The 21,791-nt window shown below is 39.5% G+C and overlaps 1 protein-coding gene across 2 annotated transcripts in view; it reads left to right on the forward strand.

The window, feature by feature from the left end:
- Positions 1-21,791, forward strand: part of LOC115090763 (myosin-1B) — a 28,355-nt gene that overhangs the window by 477 nt on the left and 6,087 nt on the right. The window contains exons 3-30 of one of the 2 annotated variants that reach the window (XM_029600249.1): positions 1,695-1,851; positions 3,268-3,295; positions 4,475-4,583; positions 4,687-4,779; positions 5,579-5,642; positions 5,727-5,825; positions 5,916-6,019; positions 6,105-6,243; positions 7,554-7,672; positions 7,760-7,909; positions 9,029-9,199; positions 10,473-10,782; positions 10,911-10,978; positions 11,115-11,202; positions 11,287-11,404; positions 11,555-11,678; positions 12,920-13,056; positions 14,982-15,237; positions 15,340-15,582; positions 16,647-16,823; positions 16,928-17,073; positions 17,155-17,245; positions 17,345-17,734; positions 18,409-18,535; positions 20,220-20,338; positions 20,625-20,821; positions 21,239-21,425; positions 21,514-21,679. In XM_029600249.1, coding sequence (XP_029456109.1) covers positions 1,695-1,851; positions 3,268-3,295; positions 4,475-4,583; positions 4,687-4,779; positions 5,579-5,642; positions 5,727-5,825; positions 5,916-6,019; positions 6,105-6,243; positions 7,554-7,672; positions 7,760-7,909; positions 9,029-9,199; positions 10,473-10,782; positions 10,911-10,978; positions 11,115-11,202; positions 11,287-11,404; positions 11,555-11,678; positions 12,920-13,056; positions 14,982-15,237; positions 15,340-15,582; positions 16,647-16,823; positions 16,928-17,073; positions 17,155-17,245; positions 17,345-17,734; positions 18,409-18,535; positions 20,220-20,338; positions 20,625-20,821; positions 21,239-21,425; positions 21,514-21,679 — 4,177 coding nt within the window. The remainder of the gene's footprint in view (positions 1-1,694; positions 1,852-3,267; positions 3,296-4,474; positions 4,584-4,686; positions 4,780-5,578; positions 5,643-5,726; positions 5,826-5,915; positions 6,020-6,104; positions 6,244-7,553; positions 7,673-7,759; positions 7,910-9,028; positions 9,200-10,472; positions 10,783-10,910; positions 10,979-11,114; positions 11,203-11,286; positions 11,405-11,554; positions 11,679-12,919; positions 13,057-14,981; positions 15,238-15,339; positions 15,583-16,646; positions 16,824-16,927; positions 17,074-17,154; positions 17,246-17,344; positions 17,735-18,408; positions 18,536-20,219; positions 20,339-20,624; positions 20,822-21,238; positions 21,426-21,513; positions 21,680-21,791) is intronic. The other variant, XM_029600250.1, reaches the window with a different exon arrangement.

Consider the following 21,791-nt stretch of genomic DNA (forward strand, 5'->3'; position numbering starts at 1 on the left):
TTTACAAGTACCAGATCTTTAAAAATATCTGCCATCGGGCTGCACGTTTGCATGTATTGGCAACATTTATCATAGCTTTAGTGGTGAAACTGGTGAATATCTGCATATTGCAACGAATATTTGTGGGCAGTGCAGACTGCTGGCAATTTTAAAGGGGATCACAGTGTCACTTGATAGCTCAGGTTGGAGAGGGCTGAGGCCTGTCTTCAAAGACATTCATAATATAAAATGTACTCTTATTGCTGCACCCATTAAAACATAAACTCAGAGCATTACTGAATTTGGGACACTACCAGTGGTGATTTTCTGCCAGGTCACCAATCTGGAACCTTTTTAATTCTGATTTCTTTTCCTCCATTGGAAAAAGTAGACGGCAAGGCCACTGCTGGACCCAACCTGATACCATTAAAAAAAAAAAAGAAAAGATAATACTATTAGACACCACTTCATTGCAATCTGTTTGCTTCTTCTGCAGCCTCATCTCCTTTCAACAGTCTCAATAAGACTATCTACCTTAATCATTAGCAAACATTTTAGTAAACTATTGTGAAAGGTCACAAGCGGTTCATAGGAAAGGGAAATATGGAAATATGTGACTTCAAACTGTTAAGAAATTATAAGGCATCCCAGGAAAGATAGAGCACAAGAGCACTCTAATCATCTAGGGCCCAGTATTCAGTATTATCCAGCTATGTAACTTAGCCAGGTAAGACTTATCTGGCTAACTTTCATAGGATATTCAGCAACATGGCTATGCTTCTGAATTTCCCTTTATTTGGCACCAATTAGCCATAAAAGTCATATCCAGATAAATTAGACCTGCTCTGTGGCAGGTCTAACTTATCCAATTAACTTAATTAGATAAGTCCAAATATCGGCACTTATCCAGCTAAGTAGGACTGCCTTGTATGCACGTTGGGCCAGATTTTAAAAGGGTTATGCGCGCAGGGCCTATTTTAAAAAGGCCCGGCAATGTGTATAAAGCCCCGGGACACGTGTAAGTCCCGGGGCTTTACAAAAGGGGCAGTCCGGGGGCAGAGTGGTCCAGGGGGCGGGGCCAGAGGCCTCCGACAGAGCGGCCATTGCCGCTGTGTTGGAGGATCGCGTACCAGCAGGCTGCCGGCGCGCACAACTTGCGCCTGCCTGGAGGTAGGCGCAAAAGATAAAATAAAAACTTTGGGGAGGGTTAGAGTAGGGGAAAGGGGGGGGAAGGTCAGGTTAGGGGGAAGGGAAGTTCCCTTCCAAGCCGCTCCCTGGGAGGGAACGGGGGAAGGCAGCGTGGCTCAGCGCGCGCAAGGTGCATAATTGTGCACCCCCTTGTGCGCGCCAACCCCTGATTTTATAACTTATACTTAGACTTATCCAGCACTGATTTTATAACTTATAACTTATACTTATCCAGCACTGAATATTGGCCACATATACTAAAGAAACAAACAACAGCATGAGAAAATATAATATAATCAGCTAAGAGTTCAGGTAACTCAATTCATAATCTCATAGTTTATGGTGTCACCAGAACGTCTGCATAGTCATATTTTCTAGCATTATGTTTCTATTATCTGTTATTTTCTGGTTGGTTTATATTTACGTTTTAATGGATATTTATACCTATTTCTGTGTCTCTTATCTACAACAAAATATGCAACACAATAGAACTTATAATGAGATATCTGTGATATGTTCTCCCACAGACCTACTCAGGCCTGTTCTGCGTCACTGTCAATCCCTATAAGTGGCTGCCAGTGTACAACCCGGAGGTAGTTGTTGCATACAGAGGCAAGAAGCGCCAGGAGGCTCCACCCCACATCTTCTCCATCTCTGACAATGCCTATCAGTTCATGTTAACAGGTGAGCCCACACTTTCTGTTAAAGGAGTATACCACCCAGACTTTTATTTTTGGTCTGTTACACGTCCAGTTCAGTCAAAAGCAAGATGGGGATTCAATAGCACGGACCTTTATTTCCCCTCTATTTTTGTTGCCCAGTCTTAATTCAGCCCAGCCATCACGCTGGTAGACCTTAGAACTCTCTCAGTATGAATGATGGCTAACACTACATTCCCCTCAAAATTTTGAACACTGCTTCCCCAGTATCCCTAGCCCTAGCTGGCCCAGAGTACAGAAGACTTAACGTGAGCATAGCATATGGATCCTCTACATGGCAGTACAGCACACATATCATTAAGCCAGTGGACTGCAACACTCCTGGGCTTTTTAATCAAGGTTTGTTACAATTATACATAGTTTCAACACATTTATCCATTTACCAAATAATGATTTCCATCTGAGAGATGACAGATAAAGTTGAACCAACGGTTTATCTTCCAGAGTGACCTTGGGCATTGTCACCCGCTTTCACATGCAACTTCGCATGGAGAGTTTCTGCTTTTACTCTACTCCACTAGACTAGTTGTGTGCAAAAGAAATCTTTTAAAACATGAGTATAAGGTGGCATTTTCCAAATATTCATAACCTAAAACATGTCAGACCCTCATTGGATGAAAACTATAAAGTCTCTGCTGTCACAAATATCCCTATATCTCAGTTCAATACTTTACATCATATTTGCAAAACTGCTAGGTAAGTGTCAGATTAAATCGTAATGGCTGATGGGAAAGGCATTTCCAGGCAATCAGTGCACTGGCGAGATTCACTGAGATCCTAATATAAAGTCTGCTGTCCCAGAGTCAAGCCTTTCCCATTATTACGAATCCACTAGATTGGTAATAAAGATAAATGCTTGGCCCTGAGACAATTGTTAAAATTATAAACCTCTCACTAGGATTTCAAAAATATAATGAAGCTAGAAAGATCATTTATTTTAATTTAAATAACTTTTTAATTCTCTTTAACATTTTATTGGTGTCCAAAGCCCTAGTGAGAATCATTGAAATAGTCAAAATTGACTCTATTATGAAAGGAAAAACTCCTACAGTTGCTGACTTATGCATTTTCCTTGCACAATTAGAAAATCTTTTGTCATTTTGCTAATCAAAAACAAGTGAAAGGAAATATGTAATACCAATCTTGTGTGTATACAAACAAAGGAGTACTGTTCCTGCGTAAATAATGAAGCCTCAAAAAGATATGAAATAAATTTAATTACTTGACTATAAAAATGTACTTATAGGAGTGGAAAATGTTGAAAGAATATATGAATGAGTGCAAGTGAAGTCACAAGAGAAAATTAATAAACTAGAACATATAAAAATATTTTGAAAACTTTCACCTAGATCACATATTTTAATTCTTTTGTTTTTCACAGATCGTGAGAATCAGTCAATCCTCATTACGTATGTATATTTTCAGTACCTACCTGGGCCATTTTGGTCTTTACCTGCCATTATGTACTGTGTTTCTATGTTATAGGGACAGCAGTTTTCCAAAACAATTTACTCTGATAAATAGGCTGTTTGAAAATTAGCCGTCCTTTCCCTGGGTAAAAGCAGGGGCGGTTGAAGCACGAGGCGGACTAGGCAGCCATCTACAGTCGTACAGTTTTGGAGCTGGCATTGTTGGCCTAGCCTTGACAATGTGCTCCTTATTGCTTTCTCTACCTCCCTTGTTCTGCCGGCTCTCTGCTGCAGTAGCTGTTTTCAGTGGATCTGTGACCCTGCCTCACTTCAGAGTTTGCTCCTAGTATCTCACCTGTGGTGACGGTGGGAGCCAGTGAAAATGTTCCCCATTGCTTTCTTAGAATTTCCTGGATCCTGGGGCCAGGGGGGAAGGCGGGGGGGCAAAGCATAGCTGAAATTTCGCCTAGGCTATCTAGTATCCTTGTACGGATCCGAGGTGAAAGTATGCATGAGCATCAACAAGATGTGTATTTTTAACCCCCAGAAATAGTACACAGGCTCAGAGGCGAGGATAGGTTGGAGAAGGCAATAACGTGTAGTTTTCCATTTTGAAAACGACATGAGTCATTCTTCAGGGAAAAGATATCTGAAGAAAATGCAGGTGCAAATCTCTGCGGGCATTTTTTTCCCTGGAGAATTATAAAAGGGAAAATATAGACAAACGTTCCCTTAGAGAACTGGTGTAAAGTCCACGGCTTAAATTACCCCAGATTTGCATAGTTTTGAAAATGCCCCCTTTAATTGCTTATATTATGCCTTACATCCAAAAAAGACAAAATACTTAATATGAAATGGGTCTCAGGAATATGCACATAGTTACTCCTAGGGTGCTCACACAATACATCCATCACAGGTTCTGAAATAGACAAGCAACAGCAATAATCTTATTACTGTACAAGGCCTTGTTTTGTTCCCCATTACGGTTGTGTGTGTCCTGGTTACCCTTGAACCCAAGTAGGGAATAGAGTATATTCCCTAGCTAACACAGAAAGTATATACATCGAAGTCTCAAGTCCTAGTTCCAAACTCAGAGCATAAGAGACCCCATATCTTTTCCAATATTTCTGATACCACGACAGAATAGTAATATCTGGGTTGATCGTTTCTCTTTGGCAGTGGAGAATCTGGTGCTGGGAAGACTGTGAACACGAAGCGTGTCATCCAGTATTTTGCAACAATTGCAGCTGCTGGTGATAAGAAGAAGGAGGAAGTTGCAAAAAGCAAGGTACAGCATGTTTGCTATCAGAGTCGCACTCGCAGCCAAAATATTGCTTTTCAATACGTCTTGTGGGCTAACCATTTCTCATTTCACCGTTGCTTGTTTGTAGGGCACACTGGAGGATCAAATCATCCAAGCCAACCCTCTGCTGGAGGCCTTTGGGAATGCAAAGACAGTCAGAAATGACAACTCCTCACGCTTTGTAAGTTTTATCCGTTTGTAGTTAATTCATTATGGAGAAACAATTTTTTCAGCTGTAACTAGAAAGAGCAGGTGGGAGAGATTGAGGTACCTTGTGGCTAGAATAATGGTCTGGGAACCAGGTTCAAATTCTGCTTTTTCGTCTAACACTTGTAACACTGCAGAAGCTCATTTTATCTCCCATTGCCTCAAGTAGCCGCTTAGATCTAGGCTCCCTAGGGCAGGGATCTATTGTACCTGTAGTAATTTGTTATAAAGTTCCCTGGTGTAGGGTACTATGTAAATGATGAAATAATTCCAGTAATTATATATACGTGTATATATTCTATGTTTGTATCTTGTATTTTTATTGTATTGTTTTTTATATTTCATAAGCCACCCTGGGTCCTTTTTAGAGTTGGCAATATATATATATATATAAATTCTTACATTAAGGTGCTATATAGTCATATACTGTATTTAGCAAGAATTGAAAGAAAATACTTGACACATTGATCTACACTTTCTGATCCATTCAGAATTTTGGCTCACTCTTTCTATAAACGTTTATTGCTTAAAGTTGTTGTTCAGAAATAAAGTGAATTGTCCATTCAGTATAATAATGCCTAAGAAAACTATTGATGTTTACCACAATGATCTTAAATCAGAGCATTTTTATTATTTTTGTGGTTTCCTAATTGTTCTGAGCAATAATAATTATTTTACCAGTTTCCTTCCTGTTTTTGAAAGGACATTATGTGATCTCTGCATCTTTTATTGCATTCACTTTTAATCAGATTATCACATTGTTTCTCTTCTAGGGTAAATTCATCAGAATCCACTTTGGCGCCACAGGAAAACTGGCCTCTGCTGATATCGAGACCTGTAAGTAACCTGAAAGTGACTTTTCTGGGCACGATTGCCTTTACTTTTTACGTTTTCTAATTCTGGTTTCTTTTTTTGTGGCAGATTTGCTGGAGAAGTCCAGAGTCACTTTCCAGCTTAAAGCTGAACGCAGTTACCACATCTTCTATCAGGTCATGTGCAACAAGAAGCCCGAGCTGATTGGTGAGAAACCTGCAGCGATGATGTTTAATATAGTGTGGCTTCTGCAGAGGGAACTGTAGCTAACTGTGATATTTACTGCATTTTCTTTAGAAATGCTTCTGATCACCACCAACCCATATGACTTCCCCTTTATCAGCCAGGGGGAGATCACTGTTGCCAGCATTGATGACGCAGAGGAACTGATGGCCACAGATGTAAGTGCCAGTTAAATATGATGCTGTAAAACATCAGGTTGACTTGCAGGAGCTTTGGTATTCATTGCAAGCTTTGCATTGGCAGACTGCCATTGACATCCTAGGATTCACTCAAGATGAAAAAGTTTCCATCTACAAGCTGACCGGCGCGGTGATGCACTATGGTAACATGAAGTTCAAGCAGAAGCAACGAGAGGAGCAGGCCGAGCCCGATGGCACCGAAGGTATCATACTTAGTATTAATACTGTAGATTACTCTGTGGTCGTACACAGAATTGTGCTTAGAATTATTACTGTAAATTTGCTTGGTGATAACGCTATAGCACAATCAAAGGCTCGGCCTTGCTGCCATGCTTCCGATGCTAAACCCTGGGGACTTCCTGTCACTCCGCCTTGCTGTCATACCCTAGACTGTACCCCTTGGGGTGTTCTTGCACATCTCATTGTACCTTGATATGCTGATGCTGTTCTTCGTGCAGCTTTGTCCTTTTATCGTGACTTGGGGGTTTTCCTGCCACCTTTGCTGTTCACCCCCCCTTTCATGATGCCTTAAGATGTTGATTCCACTTAGCATCTCATGTTTCCTGCCAGGGTTTATGCCACTGTTGTTGATCTCCTCGTTTGAAGCCTTGGCGTGTTCCTCCCCCCTCTTTCTGTTTCTTTGCTCCTCTGCTGATGCCTTGGAGAGCTCCTGCCACTGTTGGTACCACTTTGCCCTTTTGCACTGCCTTAGGCTATTCATGCCATGCCATGGCCTAGATGTCTTGGAGTTCTTTCCCACTTCTGATGATATTTTCACAAACGTTTCATTAGAATTGACGAGAAAACCCCAGTTCTGTAGGCTGCAGTGCTTCCCCCATTGACTTTAAAGGCAAACAAATAAAACACTTTTTTTTTTTTGTTTTGAAACCAATGAATTGTGGTGCCCATACAACGAATGAATGAACCAAACCAATTTTTTTTTTTCTGCACATCCCTCATATTTTGATGTTCTGTTGTCCTTCTGGGCTTTTCATTGAAATTTGTAGTATTTTACTCAGTCACCACAATATATTCTTTTATTTGTGTTTACTATTTCAAATATTTAATAAATGAATTCAGACAAGTGAGAAACACGTTTTGAAGTCAGTGTAATGATTTTCCATCAGGATTTACCTCATGTGGAAAACATTTGTCTTCCATGTGTGGTGAAGGCAGGGCAGGTAGACAAGTGTTTGGCTCCTTAGGCGAACCTTCAGTCAGGCACCTCCCCTCCCCCAACTTACCTATTGGTGGCAACTCCAGCACAATGTTCCTGTCTACTGGTGGTATCGGCTCTGGCATAGCACCCATTTGGGTCTCACACTGATAGGATTTTGCTGCCCACAAAATGTTGACGCTCAAGGCAGCTGCCTAGTGTATTTAATGGAAGTGTCAGCCCTAGTTGAATGTCAAGCTTTATTGAAACATCTTCTTCTCCTTTCCATTGTTTTTCTCTTCCTAATGCAAACTCCTTTTCTATTAGTAATGTTGCTTTCACTGCTCTGTTTTCCAGTTGCTGACAAAGCTGCCTACCTAATGGGCCTGAACTCAGCAGATTTGCTTAAAGCACTCTGTTTCCCAAGAGTGAAGGTTGGCAATGAATTTGTTACCAAGGGCCAGACTGTTCAGCAGGTACTGTACCAAACAGCAGATTAAGACAACTCTCTTTTTCTTTGTTAACTACCCAGGATAAATCTAATTGCAATGCTTTTTCTGTAGGTGTACAATTCAGTGGGTGCCCTGGGCAAATCTGTCTATGAGAAGATGTTCTTGTGGATGGTTACTCGTATTAATCAGCAGCTGGACACAAAACAGGCCAGGCAGTATTTCATTGGTGTCTTGGATATCGCAGGCTTTGAGATCTTTGATGTAAGTAAATGTTATTTCATTAGTAGGTTACAAATACTACAAGAGCATTAGTTAGATCTTTGTTCTTTCTCAAATGGACTCTAACTTTTTATTCATGGATTGTCTTGCTGGAAAGAGGGATGTTTTAGCTTCCTAATCCTCAGCAGATGTTAATAACGGGGAGGAACTGCCTTAAATCTTGAATTAAAAATAGGCCATATCATACTTATCAGCACAGAACTGATGACTGGGGTTATCTATATAAAATATTTATTTCAGAATTAGCTCACGTTTTCATTAGTAGCACAAAGCAACTTACTTTCAGGCATAATAAGTATTCCCCTATCCCCCGAGGGCTTACAGTCTAAGGACCCTATTTACTAAGCATTTTTCCTATAGACATAAAATTTGAAGAAAACCTTTAGTAAATAGGCCTCTAAGGGCCTCATTTTCTAAAGTATCGCAGGCCTGCGATACTTTAGAAAATCGCGCTAACGGGGGGCCGAAGTGGGGAGGCAGTCCGGCAGCAATCGCACCTCCGCGGTGCGATCGCTGCCTATTTCGCACCCAATAACTACACCATAGAAGGTGTAGTTATTGGGCGCGAAATAGGCAGCGAAAAAGCCCTTACCTTTTTGCTGTCTGCGGCGTCGGCGCAGAGTCAGCCCCGGTGACGCCCCGACTCCTCCTCTTCCGGGGCCGACTCTGCCCTGACTCTGCCCCCATCCTGGTATCGCACGCGATGAGGGACTTTTTGCGTGTGAAACGTCCCTTATCGCGTGCGAGCCACTTAGAAAATGAGGCCCTAAGTTTGTATCTGAGATAACCGAAGGTGAAGTGATTTGCCCTAGATCACAAAGGAGGGGGAAGCAGGATGTCAACCCTATTTTATCTGGCTCTCAGCCAAGTGCTCTAATCAATAAACTACTCCTCCAGATGAATTTTTATCAGTTAGACATTTATATCAAGCTAATTTATTACACAGCAAGAGCAGCTTAAGGTTATATGGATGGTATCATTCAAAATGCACTGGCTCTTAGAATGACAGGTTGTAGAGAATGTAGGTGTATATGTTTCATCTGAAAAGACAAGTCTAGCACTGTTTACTATTTGTTACATCTATGTACCTTAATTTCATAGTACAACAGCTTTGAGCAGCTGTGCATCAACTTCACCAATGAGAAACTGCAGCAGTTCTTCAACCATCACATGTTCGTCCTGGAACAAGAGGAGTACAAGAAGGAAGGCATTGAATGGACATTCATTGACTTTGGAATGGACTTGGCTGCTTGCATTGAGCTTATTGAGAAGGTAATTATTAGAGTTCACAAATATTGTACTATATTATGCCATTAAGCACTATGTGTATGGAGGACTATATGCAGTCTCCATCGAGATATAGAACTCTTGCACTATAGACATGTTCTGTAATTTATCTTGTCCTATCCCAGGCTTAATATCTTTGACTATTTTTCAATGAGGTATACTCATTTTAAGTATGTTTAATTCTGAGGAAATGTATTTATTTTGTATATCTAAAAACCTGGAACTGGTTGCACGCAAGGCTGGTTTTAAAATTTCTCTCACTCCTGCCTTTCCATCCCATGGCTCATTCTTAGATCCTTCCTCTCCTGCTTCTACTATCCAAGTGCTCCCCCACTACTAGTCCCTTCTGGATTCTGCTTCTCCTCCCATCCTGTCTCCTCTTTTGGCTGGTCTAGAGCCTAGTGACAACAGCAGCAACAGAAAGGAAACAACATCGTGGGGGGGGGGGGGGGGGGGCGGGGGGGTCTGCAAGCTGCAATGTACTCACAGGCTCTGCAGCAGCCCTGGGTTTCCATAGTAACAGGAAGCCTCTCCAGGAGGAGGCAGCAGGGCTATTACAAGAACAGCTGTGACTGTGTGCTTGCTTTTAGGCCTTCAGCTGATTTTCTTTCCTATGGCTGCCAAGCAAACAGTTGTTCAACTTGGAGGGGCAGTGGGCTTCCTTCCTGCACCCCCTCCCCCTCCCCATGCCTGTGTCTGGCACAGATTGCATAGAAGCATGGAACGTATTTGTCGTCTTCAAAATGTTATGCCATAATAAGCAGTTGTCTGTGTTTCTTATGTATAAATGCTGGCGTGGTGGCAAGTGCCCCCATGTTCCTCATGATTTACATTTTGATGATGGTTCTGTGTTATACCAGCATCGATATTATGAGGGCAACTTTCAAAGTCAGTTGTGCAGGTAAATACCAATTTATCAGAGTAAATTGGCTTGTCTGAAAATGGCCCTCCTCAGAACAGCTAAAACGTCTGCACAAGGTTCACAACTGCTTACACAGGGTGCTCCTTTGAATATGTTTAGGTTAAAGAAGTATAACAGCAAACGTACTTGTTGTTTTCAAAAGTATCCTCACCGCCCACACAAATAGCAACATATGATAAAAGTATCCAAGTACTATATAGGGGGCTATTCACAATTGCTCCCCTATATTGTACCAATGTGTGGGACAGAAAAACGATGCTTTAATAGAAGGTTTGGCGATATTAAACTTGCTTATAGATAGTAACAGTATTCTATTTTAACATTTTATTTTTTTAGCCTATGGGCATCTTCTCCATCCTGGAAGAGGAGTGCATGTTCCCCAAAGCTACAGACATGTCTTTCAAGAACAAGCTGTATGACCAACATCTGGGCAAATCCAACAACTTCCAGAAGCCCAAGCCTGCCAAAGGCAAGGCTGAAGCTCACTTCTCTCTGGTACACTATGCTGGCACTGTGGATTATAATATCAGCGGCTGGCTGGACAAGAACAAGGACCCCCTGAATGAGACAGTCATCGGGCTGTACCAGAAGTCATCACTGAAAACTCTGTCTTACCTCTACTCCGCATACGCTGCAGCAGAAGCTGGTAAGTTGCGCTCAGTAATACATTCTGTTGATCCAGAACAAAGGGAGTGTATCGTGTCTTCATAGGCACTGGAGAAATGTTATAATTCCCAGAACTCATGGGTTTTTTTTTCTTGTTTCCTATTTCAGAGGCAGCTGGCAAGAAAGGTGGTAAGAAGAAGGGTTCGTCCTTCCAGACAGTGTCTGCTCTTTTCAGGGTACTGTTATATTCTCTATTTTTTTTCCCCTCACTAACCCACACATCTTTGCAGGAAGAGATTGCACAGTAGTTTAATATGTTGATCAACAAGTGTGACATAGAATTCCTTATGACTTCTGATTGTGGACTTACAGGAAAACCTGAACAAGCTGATGAGCAATCTGAGGACTACTCACCCTCATTTTGTACGTTGCCTCATTCCCAATGAGACAAAAACACCCGGTAAGCCTCACGTCTGACAGTACTGAGCCAGGAAACAGAAACTGTGCTATAGGGTGTTTACAGTTCTGTTCTGCTTTTCTTAAGGTGCTATGGAACATGACCTTGTGCTGCACCAACTGCGCTGTAATGGGGTGCTGGAAGGTATCAGGATTTGCAGAAAAGGATTCCCCAGCAGAATCCTCTACGGGGATTTCAAGCAGAGGTCTGACTCCATCTTTGCCCACAACAGAAAACATTGTGACTTTTTAATATTTCAGAGCCCAGTTTAATAAAGGATGCCTCTCAAATGCTCAGTGAATGGAGGCTTAACATTTATTGTTTATTAAAAACCTACCTTTCTTCCCTCTTATAGATATAGGGTATTAAATGCAAGTGCTATTCCAGAAGGACAATTCATTGACAGCAAGAAGGCTTCTGAGAAGCTTCTAGGATCCATTGATGTTGACCATACCCAATACAAATTTGGTCACACCAAGGTACAATATAATGTTTTCCCTTTTTCCAGTTCAAAGATGAAGTGTAATATTTAAAGACTGGGTAAAATTAGTCCTATAGTGTTTATTTGTGCATGTGCATAGTTTTTGCCTTGCACTATATTTATGCCTTGAGCAAACTTGCTCCATTTGAAAATTATATAGCAATCAGAGATAGGCAATATATCAGTTCTGTTACTACTTATCACTTCTATAGCACTATTCGATGTATCCAGCACTGTACAAAAACACGAGACAATCCTTCTCAGTAGATCTTACAATCTAATCAAGTCAAAACATACAAGGTAAAAGTGACTCCAGTTATGCCCACTCTGAGGGTAATTTTCAAACAGTCCACACTGGCTAAAGTCTGCGGTTACATTTGACTAACCCAGTTTAGCCAGAATTTGCACATCAAGAGCAGGCATAACTTTGAGCGTGTGGATTTATATGTATACTTGGCCTGCTAAGTTCGAATTTCACTAATTAATGTGTTGAATGGAAACATCAGATGAAAGGAGGCTTTTTAAAGAACAGCATTGCAAATGGACTCACTAATCATTTACCATATAGGTATGACTTTGGAAAGGGCATCTGCTTTAAAAAAAAATCTTTCTTAGGTATTCCAAATAAAAAAAAGGAAAACTAGTCATTAAAATAGATAATGTTTTCAAAATCACTGCCTCCTATGGTGATTACAGAGTTCATTTAAAACAAAAATGTTAACCAAAAATTCATATTATCTGCCTGTTAAGATGGATTCCTTAATTTCTATTGGGTCTTGGAGGCACAGGAAAATAGTGAATTGCCCATGATTACACAAGGAGTCAGCAGCAAGGGGCAGGTGGAGTTTTAATGTATATCATGGACTATGTCTGAATCAGAGCCCAAACCATGAGGTTAGACCTCCTTCCAAAACAGTTATTGACCATGACATGGTCCCATTTTACTTGAAATATATTGTTACATTTTATCTGGATTTCTATAGTGACTGCTTAATCCTTTTACTATCTCTGTATTACACCCATATTGCTACCTGATAAAATAGGATCATTGCCTCCATTCAGCACTGTTTTCCCCTTATACATGAATGTAATAAATATAATAACAATAATCCAATTACAAATATATTTGTTATTGGCATTTACAGAATAATTCTGCCATTAAGAGGCAGTTGATTTGGTGGAATACATGTAGAAATGTTATAGACTATATATTACGTATAATGTGTTTCCTTTCTCTAGGTGTTTTTTAAAGCTGGTCTTCTGGGTGTACTGGAAGAGATGCGAGATGACCGCTTAGCTCTGCTTATTACTCGCACTCAGGCTATCTGCCGTGGTTACTTAATGAGGGTAGAATTTCAGAAAATGATGCAAAGAAGGTAAAAAGTACCTCAGATATTGTTAATAGAGTTGAACTTCTTATAATGAACTTCTATTTTTCGTTGGAAAACATTTACTTTATCAGGATTTCTACTACACTAAGCAAAATCATTTTTCCTACTAATCTGTGGCAGAAGCATAAATAAAATATTACATAAAAACATAACCTTATATACTTTATTACATAAGAATCTTATTACATAAGAACATGACCCATACTTGGTCAGACCAAAGGTTTCCAACAGTGGCCAATCCAGGTCACAAGAACTTGACAGGATCCCAAGGGGGTAGACAGATTTCAAGCTGCTAATCCCCAAAACAGTGAATTTCTGCAAATCCTCTTTAATAATGGTTTATGGACTTTTCTTCTAGGAACTTGTCCAAACCATTTTTAAACGCAGCTACATTCATAGTTTTCACCACATTCTCTGACAATGAATTCCAGAGCTTAATTATGTGTTGAGTAAAAAAATATTTTCTCTTCTTAGTTTTAAATGTATTACTTAATAACTTCACTGTGTGTCCCCTGGTCTTTGTACTTTTCAAAAGAGTAAACAACTGATTAACATTTACTGGTTCCATTCCACTCATTATTTTATAGACTTCTATCATATCTCCCCTCAGCCGTCTCTTCTCCAAACTGAAGAGTCCCATCCTCTTTAGCCTTTCTTCATAGGGGAATTTTTCCATTCTCTTTATCGTTTTGGTCGCCCTTCTCTGTATCTTTTCTAATTCTGCTACATCTTTTTTGAGATGTGGTGACCAGAACTGCTCACAATACTCAAGATGAGGTCACACCATGGAATGATACAGATGCATTATGGTATTCTCTGTTTTATTCTCCATTCCTTTCCAAAAAAAATCCCTAGCATTCTGTTTGCTTTCTTGACTGCTTCTGCACACTGAGCAGAATTCAATGTATTTTCAATGATCTGCTACATGATCTGGATAATAAGCATGCATTGGCATTTAAGACATTGATGGAATTGTGAATTATATTCTATCTTGCTTAATTAGACTATGACCTGGGTTGGCCAGGATAACTGTATTATATCCTGAGCTTGACTTCCACTTGGACAAGCTAAGGTTGGAAATACTGGTGTATCTCTACCAAGTTCTGGAGATCTATTTCCCCTAGTTGTCAGTCACTATCATAATAGCTGAATTAGATGGAAGAGGAGATACAAATGCAGGAAATACCCTATGAAGCAGTGAATTAATACTCATAATAAAAAGCCCAAGTAGAAGCCTGTGCTGATTGAGCTGAAAGCCAGAACAGAGTTAGTAGAAACCACTGGTCAAAGACTAATAATAAATATTAGTGAAAATATGAAAATATTTATGAAGATGGATCCATTCACAGAGCCAACACTATTCTCTGATTTTTCAAATAGCAAATTTCATTCCTTATAATAGGAGTTTGGCGGTCATTCAACCACAATGGAGAAAAAAAGAGGATTTTCAGAAATTCTCACTATAGCAAGAATCCACTGTAAATTTTCAAAGCCATTTGCCCAGGTAAATTGGGATTGGCTATAAACTGGCCCCTCTGCACAGCTAAAAAATGTATGTGTGGGCTTCCACATTGCTTTTAGCTGGGCAGGGCCAGGGGGTTCAGGGAGGTGAGCTACAGCATTCCCTGAGACAAGGAGAGAGTGTGATAAGCACGCAGATGTTATTTTCAAATCTATGTGCAATGTTTTGCATAGAAACCTTTTCCACACAAAAAGCTGCAGATGTTCATGAACACTTTTTACCTGTGAATCTTATAGGCAGTTTTTGAAAGGAAATTATCTGTGCAGTTTCCCTTTGAAAATGAGCTACAAGGTCCATAGATAAAAAGTACCCTACATCTAAAGGGGCTATTGAAAAGTGATTGTTGTATTTTCAGGACATCGCCTAACATATTGAAATTATTTTACAGAGAGTCCATTTTCACTCTGCAATATAACATCCGGTCCTTCATGAATGTGAAACACTGGCCCTGGATGAAGCTATACTTCAAGATTAAGCCTCTCCTGAAGAGCGCGGAATCTGAGAAGGAAATGCAGAACATGAAAGAGGAGTTTGAAAAAACTAAAGAAGATCTTGCAAAATCAGAAGCTAAAAGGAAGGAGCTAGAGGAAAAAATGGTGGCCGTTCTGCAAGAAAAGAATGACCTCCAGCTCCAAGTGCAATCTGTACGTAGCTATCTCCAATATTAATATAAATGCATGTAGAAACTCTGTGGTAGGTTTCAAACTGAGTATAACTTGCATAAATCTGTATCTGTGCCTCATCAGGAAACTGAAAGTCTGGCAGATGCTGAGGAAAGATGTGACCAGCTGATCAAAACCAAGATTCAGCTTGAGGCCAAGATTAAGGAGCTGAACGAGAGGCTGGAGGATGAAGAAGAATCCAACGCTGAGCTGACAGCCAAGAAAAGGAAACTGGAGGATGAGTGCTCTGAACTGAAGAAAGACATTGATGACCTTGAGCTGACATTGGCCAAGGTGGAGAAGGAGAAACATGCTACAGAAAACAAGGTACACTGTAAATGCAGTTCTATTCTTAACTAATTATGGAGGTAATTTCATATCAGCCTGCATAGATGTAAAGAACATGGATACTTCTACTCACAGCTTTGTGTTTTATTTATTTATTTATTTATTTAAAACATTTTACTTCCCGCCTTGTCCAGCATTCAAGGTAGATTACATACCACCATTCAGTTTGTTTGACATAGAGACATAACTGACTAACCAAAGTGATAAGTCAACAAAAATAACAAATGCCTACAAAAGCTCTTAAGAACAAAACAGAACAGCCTAAAAGATATAGTGAAAAATTAGTCCCAAAGCTTGAATGTCTAATTAAATAAGAATACCTGTAAGTGCTTTGTAAATATCTGCATACAGATTGAAAAATGTGAATTCTCCCGCAAAATGTTCCAAAGAGCAGGACCCATCACTGAAAAGGCTCTTTCATGAGTTTCAGTTAAATGGGCTGATCATTGTGACGAGTAAATAATTAAAAACCCGAGGTATCAGATAGTTGCTTTCTGTTATCTACAGTGTAGTTTTTGATCTAATATTTATAGCACGGTTGCTGGTGTTCTTGTTAGATTTTTATTGATGTGATAAGCAGCAGGAGTTGTTCATGTATTGTTAAGAACTTTGTTGTTTTGTTTTTTTTAATGTTTATTTGACTATGGCAATTAATTAAGTAGCACCTCACCTTGGACTTTGTAATATGTGTGGATTAGAAATCTTTTAAATCTATAAATAACTAGTAATAGCAGAACGGTGATACCTGATGGCTGGATTTAAAGCCCATGGTTGCAGAGTTCCAGATGGAGCCCTGGTACATGACCACCCCCAAGTCGAGAAGTATCACTGCAATGACTGGACTAAGTACATTAGGAGACAATATTAAATGGGGGAAAATCTTCAGGGAGTTGCAAATGAAGGAATATAGTGCTAGAACCCAGCCCTGCGTTTGTATTGAACTAGAAGTCCCAAGGAGCAGGAAACTGTGCAGTCAAAGGTTTATTGCAGTAGCCTTGGTCATAGATATTTAACATCTGTAACTTTTGTTTTATTTCTATCAGGTTAAAAACCTTACAGAGGAGATGGCAGCTTTGGACGAGAGCATTGCTAAACTGACCAAAGAGAAGAAAGCCCTCCAAGAGGCTCACCAGCAAACTCTGGATGACCTTCAGGCAGAAGAGGACAAAGTTAATACTCTTACGAAAGCCAAATCCAAACTGGAGCAGCAAGTGGATGATGTAAGTCCAAAAAAACAGCAGTAGCAAATCTGGTCAATGTGATTCTACAGCCACTGACATAATGCTCACAGTATAGTGTTTATCTTTGCTTCATTTCAATGTAGCTGGAAGGATCTCTGGAACAGGAGAAGAAGCTTCGTATGGATCTTGAAAGGTCTAAGAGAAAGCTGGAAGGTGATCTGAAATTAGCTCAGGAAACCATCATGGATTTAGAAAATGACAAACTGCAAATAGATGAAAAACTTAAGAAGTAGGTAGAAGTGGAATTGGCTTTTGCTGCTTTGCATTTACATGTTAGTTTGGTATTGACATGTTTTATTCTCTTCAAAAGGAAAGACTTTGAACTTAGTCAGTTCCAAAGCAAAATTGAAGATGAACAGGCACTTGGTTCCCAGCTGCAGAAAAAGATCAAAGAGCTACAGGTAAGATGGACTTTAAACAATTTATAACCATTACAAGAGCTTTACTTTGAGAAATGAGTGGACATTTCTGATTGTTTGTTATTCTCGGTCCTGATTTAGGCTCGCATTGAGGAACTGGAAGAGGAAATTGAGGCTGAGCGCACGTCTCGAGCTAAAGCAGAGAAGCAGAGATCAGACCTGTCCAGGGAGTTGGAGGAGATCAGTGAGAGGCTGGAGGAGGCTGGTGGGGCAACCTCAGCTCAGATCGAGATGAACAAGAAGCGGGAGGCAGAATTCCAGAAGATGCGCCGAGATCTGGAGGAGGCCACGCTGCAGCATGAAGCCACATCTGCCGCTTTGCGCAAGAAGCATGCAGACAGCGTAGCGGAGCTTGGTGAACAGATCGATAACCTTCAGCGCGTGAAACAGAAACTGGAGAAGGAAAAGAGTGAACTGAAGATGGAGATTGATGACCTTGCCAGTAACATGGAAACCGTCTCCAAATCTAAGGTTTGCTGAAAAAAAAAATATCTAGAGCTTAAAATTATTATTAACAATTCCACCTATAAAAACCCCTCTACTAAGAACACTCCTGAAAGATCTCAGCATATCCCTTCCAATAAAAGTATTCTTTGTTAAAAAAAAATTCCACTTTGAGAAAAATCTTTTGAAAGTTACAATATATCATTTACCAAGAAAGCAATTCCTATAATAAGAACATTCTGGTTATTCTCATCCAAGGTGGTCAGATAAAGCAAAACTTCTCGATTGCAAACAAAAAATTAAAAATGTATCACTACAGTTACCAGATGTAATCAGATGGTGAAGCAAAACAAATACATTTTTGATCTGCCAAGAATAAGTATAATTTTGATAGATAAATCACATACCGTAATTGTATTGATTATATGGAATTCATTGATGGCAACATCTACTTTCTTTTCCTTCATACTGTTCCCCTTCCATGACATTTTTAAATATTACAAGTCTATAAATTGTATATAGTCATATGGATTCTCTTTTAGAGGTGCCCAATATAGATGTATATTTTTACAGTGTTGACATTGTAATATGCGTTCTCATTTAAAACTAGGAATTTCCCTGCACAATGAATAATGAAAGGATTTAATCCCATAATCCTTTTTAATGTCTTATTGTTTTTAATTAATTCATTGTAATTACAGGCCAATCTTGAAAAAATATGTCGTACTATAGAAGACCAGCTCAGTGAACTTAAGTCAAAGGATGAGGAACACCAGCGACATATTGCAGATTTAACAGTTCAAAGAGCTCGATTACAAACGGAGAATGGTAAATGCCCCTGAATTTTATGTTATTGTTTATTATATTTCTTGAATTTTACTGTCTTTTATTCTTTTTATGTCTTTATAGTTTTATATGTATTGATTATAATTGTATTTATTGTAAATTGCCTAGAGTTTGTCACTAGGTGATGAATAAATAAATAAATAATGTGGGTTTTATAGTTAGGTTTATAATGTAGAAAGGAAACCTAGAGATGTCAGCCATTATTGAATGATGTGAGTATCTCCCTACTTGATAGGATATCATTACTAACTCTAAGGTCAGTATTCAGTGGCTTGGCGAGTGGCAAATTTATCTGGAAAGAGTTACATGCATAACTTGTGCTGGATATTCAATGGGACTTACCTGCAGAAGTCTACCACTGAATATACTTGTATAAAGTTGCACATGTAACTTTATCCTGCGATTTTCCCAACCAGACTTGGGCACATAGCTTTACCTGGACAGCATTAAATATGCTTACTCATTGGGTAAAGTTAAGTCCTGTTCCTGGAATGCTTCCAGGGATGCCCCTTTATGTGTAGTTAAAACTTGTGTGTACAAAATTTATGATGAAAATATTCAAAGTTTAAAGGATCACGTTCAAGCAACTCCACATGGCTGCATATATACATGTATCTGACCATGCGATCTACTACTTTATTTTATTACCTGCATGTATCAGTTACATACAGGCTATAAACTACATGTATGTCTACCCACGTATGACCATCCACATTGCATTGAACGTGCATATTTTTCCTACCTGTTTTATAAACCTACGCGTGCATATTTTACGTGTGAAAAAAATGCAACTTATATAAAACCCATATGTACATGTGCAAATCGCATATTTTGAAACATGAACATGTAACTGAAATCATCAGTTTGCCAATACCTCCACCAGTTCACCCAGTCCTTCTCCAGGTCATTGAGGCCTTCCTAGTTCTTCACCTGGAACTCCCCCCAGTTCTCTCATATCTCCCACCTAAGAACCCATGGGTAATAGACAAGTCTTATATTAATGGCACAAGGATAATTAGGAAGTGCAAAATTGCCAAATGTGTAAATCTCCCACAAAATAACAACTTGTGCACATACAGCTTCACCCAATTTATGCAGGTAAATTGCTATTTATCCATGTAAATGGCTTTGAAAATTGGTCTCCCCATGGCTCAGTGTGGCCAGAAAATACTCCACAGGGATAATTTTGTAGTTGCTCGCACTGGGGTAATCTGTGGGTCATTTTTACCTCTAGACTTTAAGCTAATTTTCAAACGGAATGTATGCCTCTGCTTTCCCCTTTGGAAATTATGCCACCAAAATGATCAACGCATGTTTCCACCTGCTAATGCATGTGTATAGTGGGGGGTTTTGGGGAACAATTACTTGCATACCATTGAAAATGCAAATCTATGGGTGTAATTCTAAACACTGCCCCAAACCCTCTTCCCACTGTGAGTAAAAGGAAATGCGCACAGGGCTCCTGTGCACTTTACTTTTACCCAAACATCAGATAGACAGTTGTTAAAAAAAAGCCCCACTTTCTAGGGGTAAAGCATTGTTCTACCCATGGAAATGGAATACCCTCATAACACTGCTATCAACATGTGAAAGTGATAATATTGATTTTATTTTTTATCTAATCTTTGATTTTAATTGTATCTGGTATACTGTTTCTCTTCCAAAGGCGAATTTACTCGTCAAATTGAAGAGAAAGATGCTTTGGTTTCTCAGTTAACAAGAAACAAGCAAGCATTTACACAACAGATTGAAGAACTGAAGAGGCATCTTGAAGAGGAAGTCAAAGTATGCATTTTTCCAGAATTATATTCTTAAATGTTTAGCAAGAAGAGTTGGTTCCTATAGAATGAATCCCTTGAAAAAAAGCAGATCACTCAAACCACCGCTGGAGTGTTTTGTCTCTTGTCTCCACATTTTAAATGATTATTTAATAAAACATATTTTTTAATGTGGAAACCGTTCCTTTTTGAGATTTAGTGAGTGTGATGCACATTGATTAGAATTTATGCTAAATCAATCATTTTTCTAAGAACGCTGGTGCTAATCATGCATGAATTTCATTGCTTCATAGGCTAAGAATGCACTGGCCCACGCCCTGCAGTCTGCGCGCCATGACTGCGACTTGTTGCGGGAACAATATGAAGAGGAACAGGAGGCCAAGGCTGAGCTTCAGCGCGCGCTCTCCAAGGCCAACAGCGAGGTTGCTCAATGGAGAACCAAATACGAGACGGATGCTATCCAGCGCACAGAGGAACTTGAGGAAGCAAAGTGAGTTCTCAGGATCTTTACATATGGCCATAACCAGTTTATTTGAGTTGTGTTGTGTCTTTTCCTTACTTATTAAATATGTCTGGGAAAGGCATTAAAGAAAGCCCTTTCATGGTTAAAAGAGCATTTTAGACAACACACATACTTTTACCCATGGACTGAAGAGGTGGTCGTGAGAGCAGAGATCAGAACAACACACATTGTTTGGCTTATTCAAAACTATGCACATTGTTTCCAATGGACAGATAACTGGCAGAGAAAGCAGGCAGAAATCTTCGAGAGTACTTTTTCCATAGGTAGTAATAAAAGCAAAATTGCCCAAGTAGTTTTGCTTTCATTATTGTATCAAAGTCCGAAGGTTAATATTACTTGTGGGGTTTGCATAAACTGATTATTTATTCTTTTTGTCTAATCTTCAAGAAAAAAGCTTGCTCAGCGTCTACAGGAAGCTGAAGAACATATTGAAGCTGTGAATTCCAAATGTGCTTCACTTGAGAAGACAAAAGTGAGACTTCAAAATGAAGTAGAGGACCTTATGGTTGATGTTGAAAGATCGAATAGTGCCTGTGCAGCTCTAGATAAAAAACAAAAGAACTTTGATAAGGTATAGTAGTCATCATACACGAGCCTTATGGATATGTACATGTAAGCAAACTATCAGGGCATATTTACTAAGATTTGCTTATTTTCAGGTTCTGGCTGAGTGGAAGCAGAAATATGAAGAAACTCAGGCTGAACTAGAAGCTTCCCAGAAAGAATCACGTTCTCTCAGCACAGAGCTGTTTAAGATGAAGAACGCTTATGAGGAGTCCTTGGATCACCTTGAAACTCTTAAACGAGAGAACAAGAATTTGCAGCGTAAGTCACCTTTATCCATTATCATAAGAGCTGGTGGAAACAAATAAAAACATTGTATTTACCACGATGCTGTGGTTTAGCTATGCATTTGACTAAGCATTCTTCTGTTTGC

This window comes from Rhinatrema bivittatum, chromosome 4 (assembly GCF_901001135.1).
Source record: "Rhinatrema bivittatum chromosome 4, aRhiBiv1.1, whole genome shotgun sequence".
NCBI lineage: Eukaryota > Metazoa > Chordata > Amphibia > Gymnophiona > Rhinatrematidae > Rhinatrema > Rhinatrema bivittatum.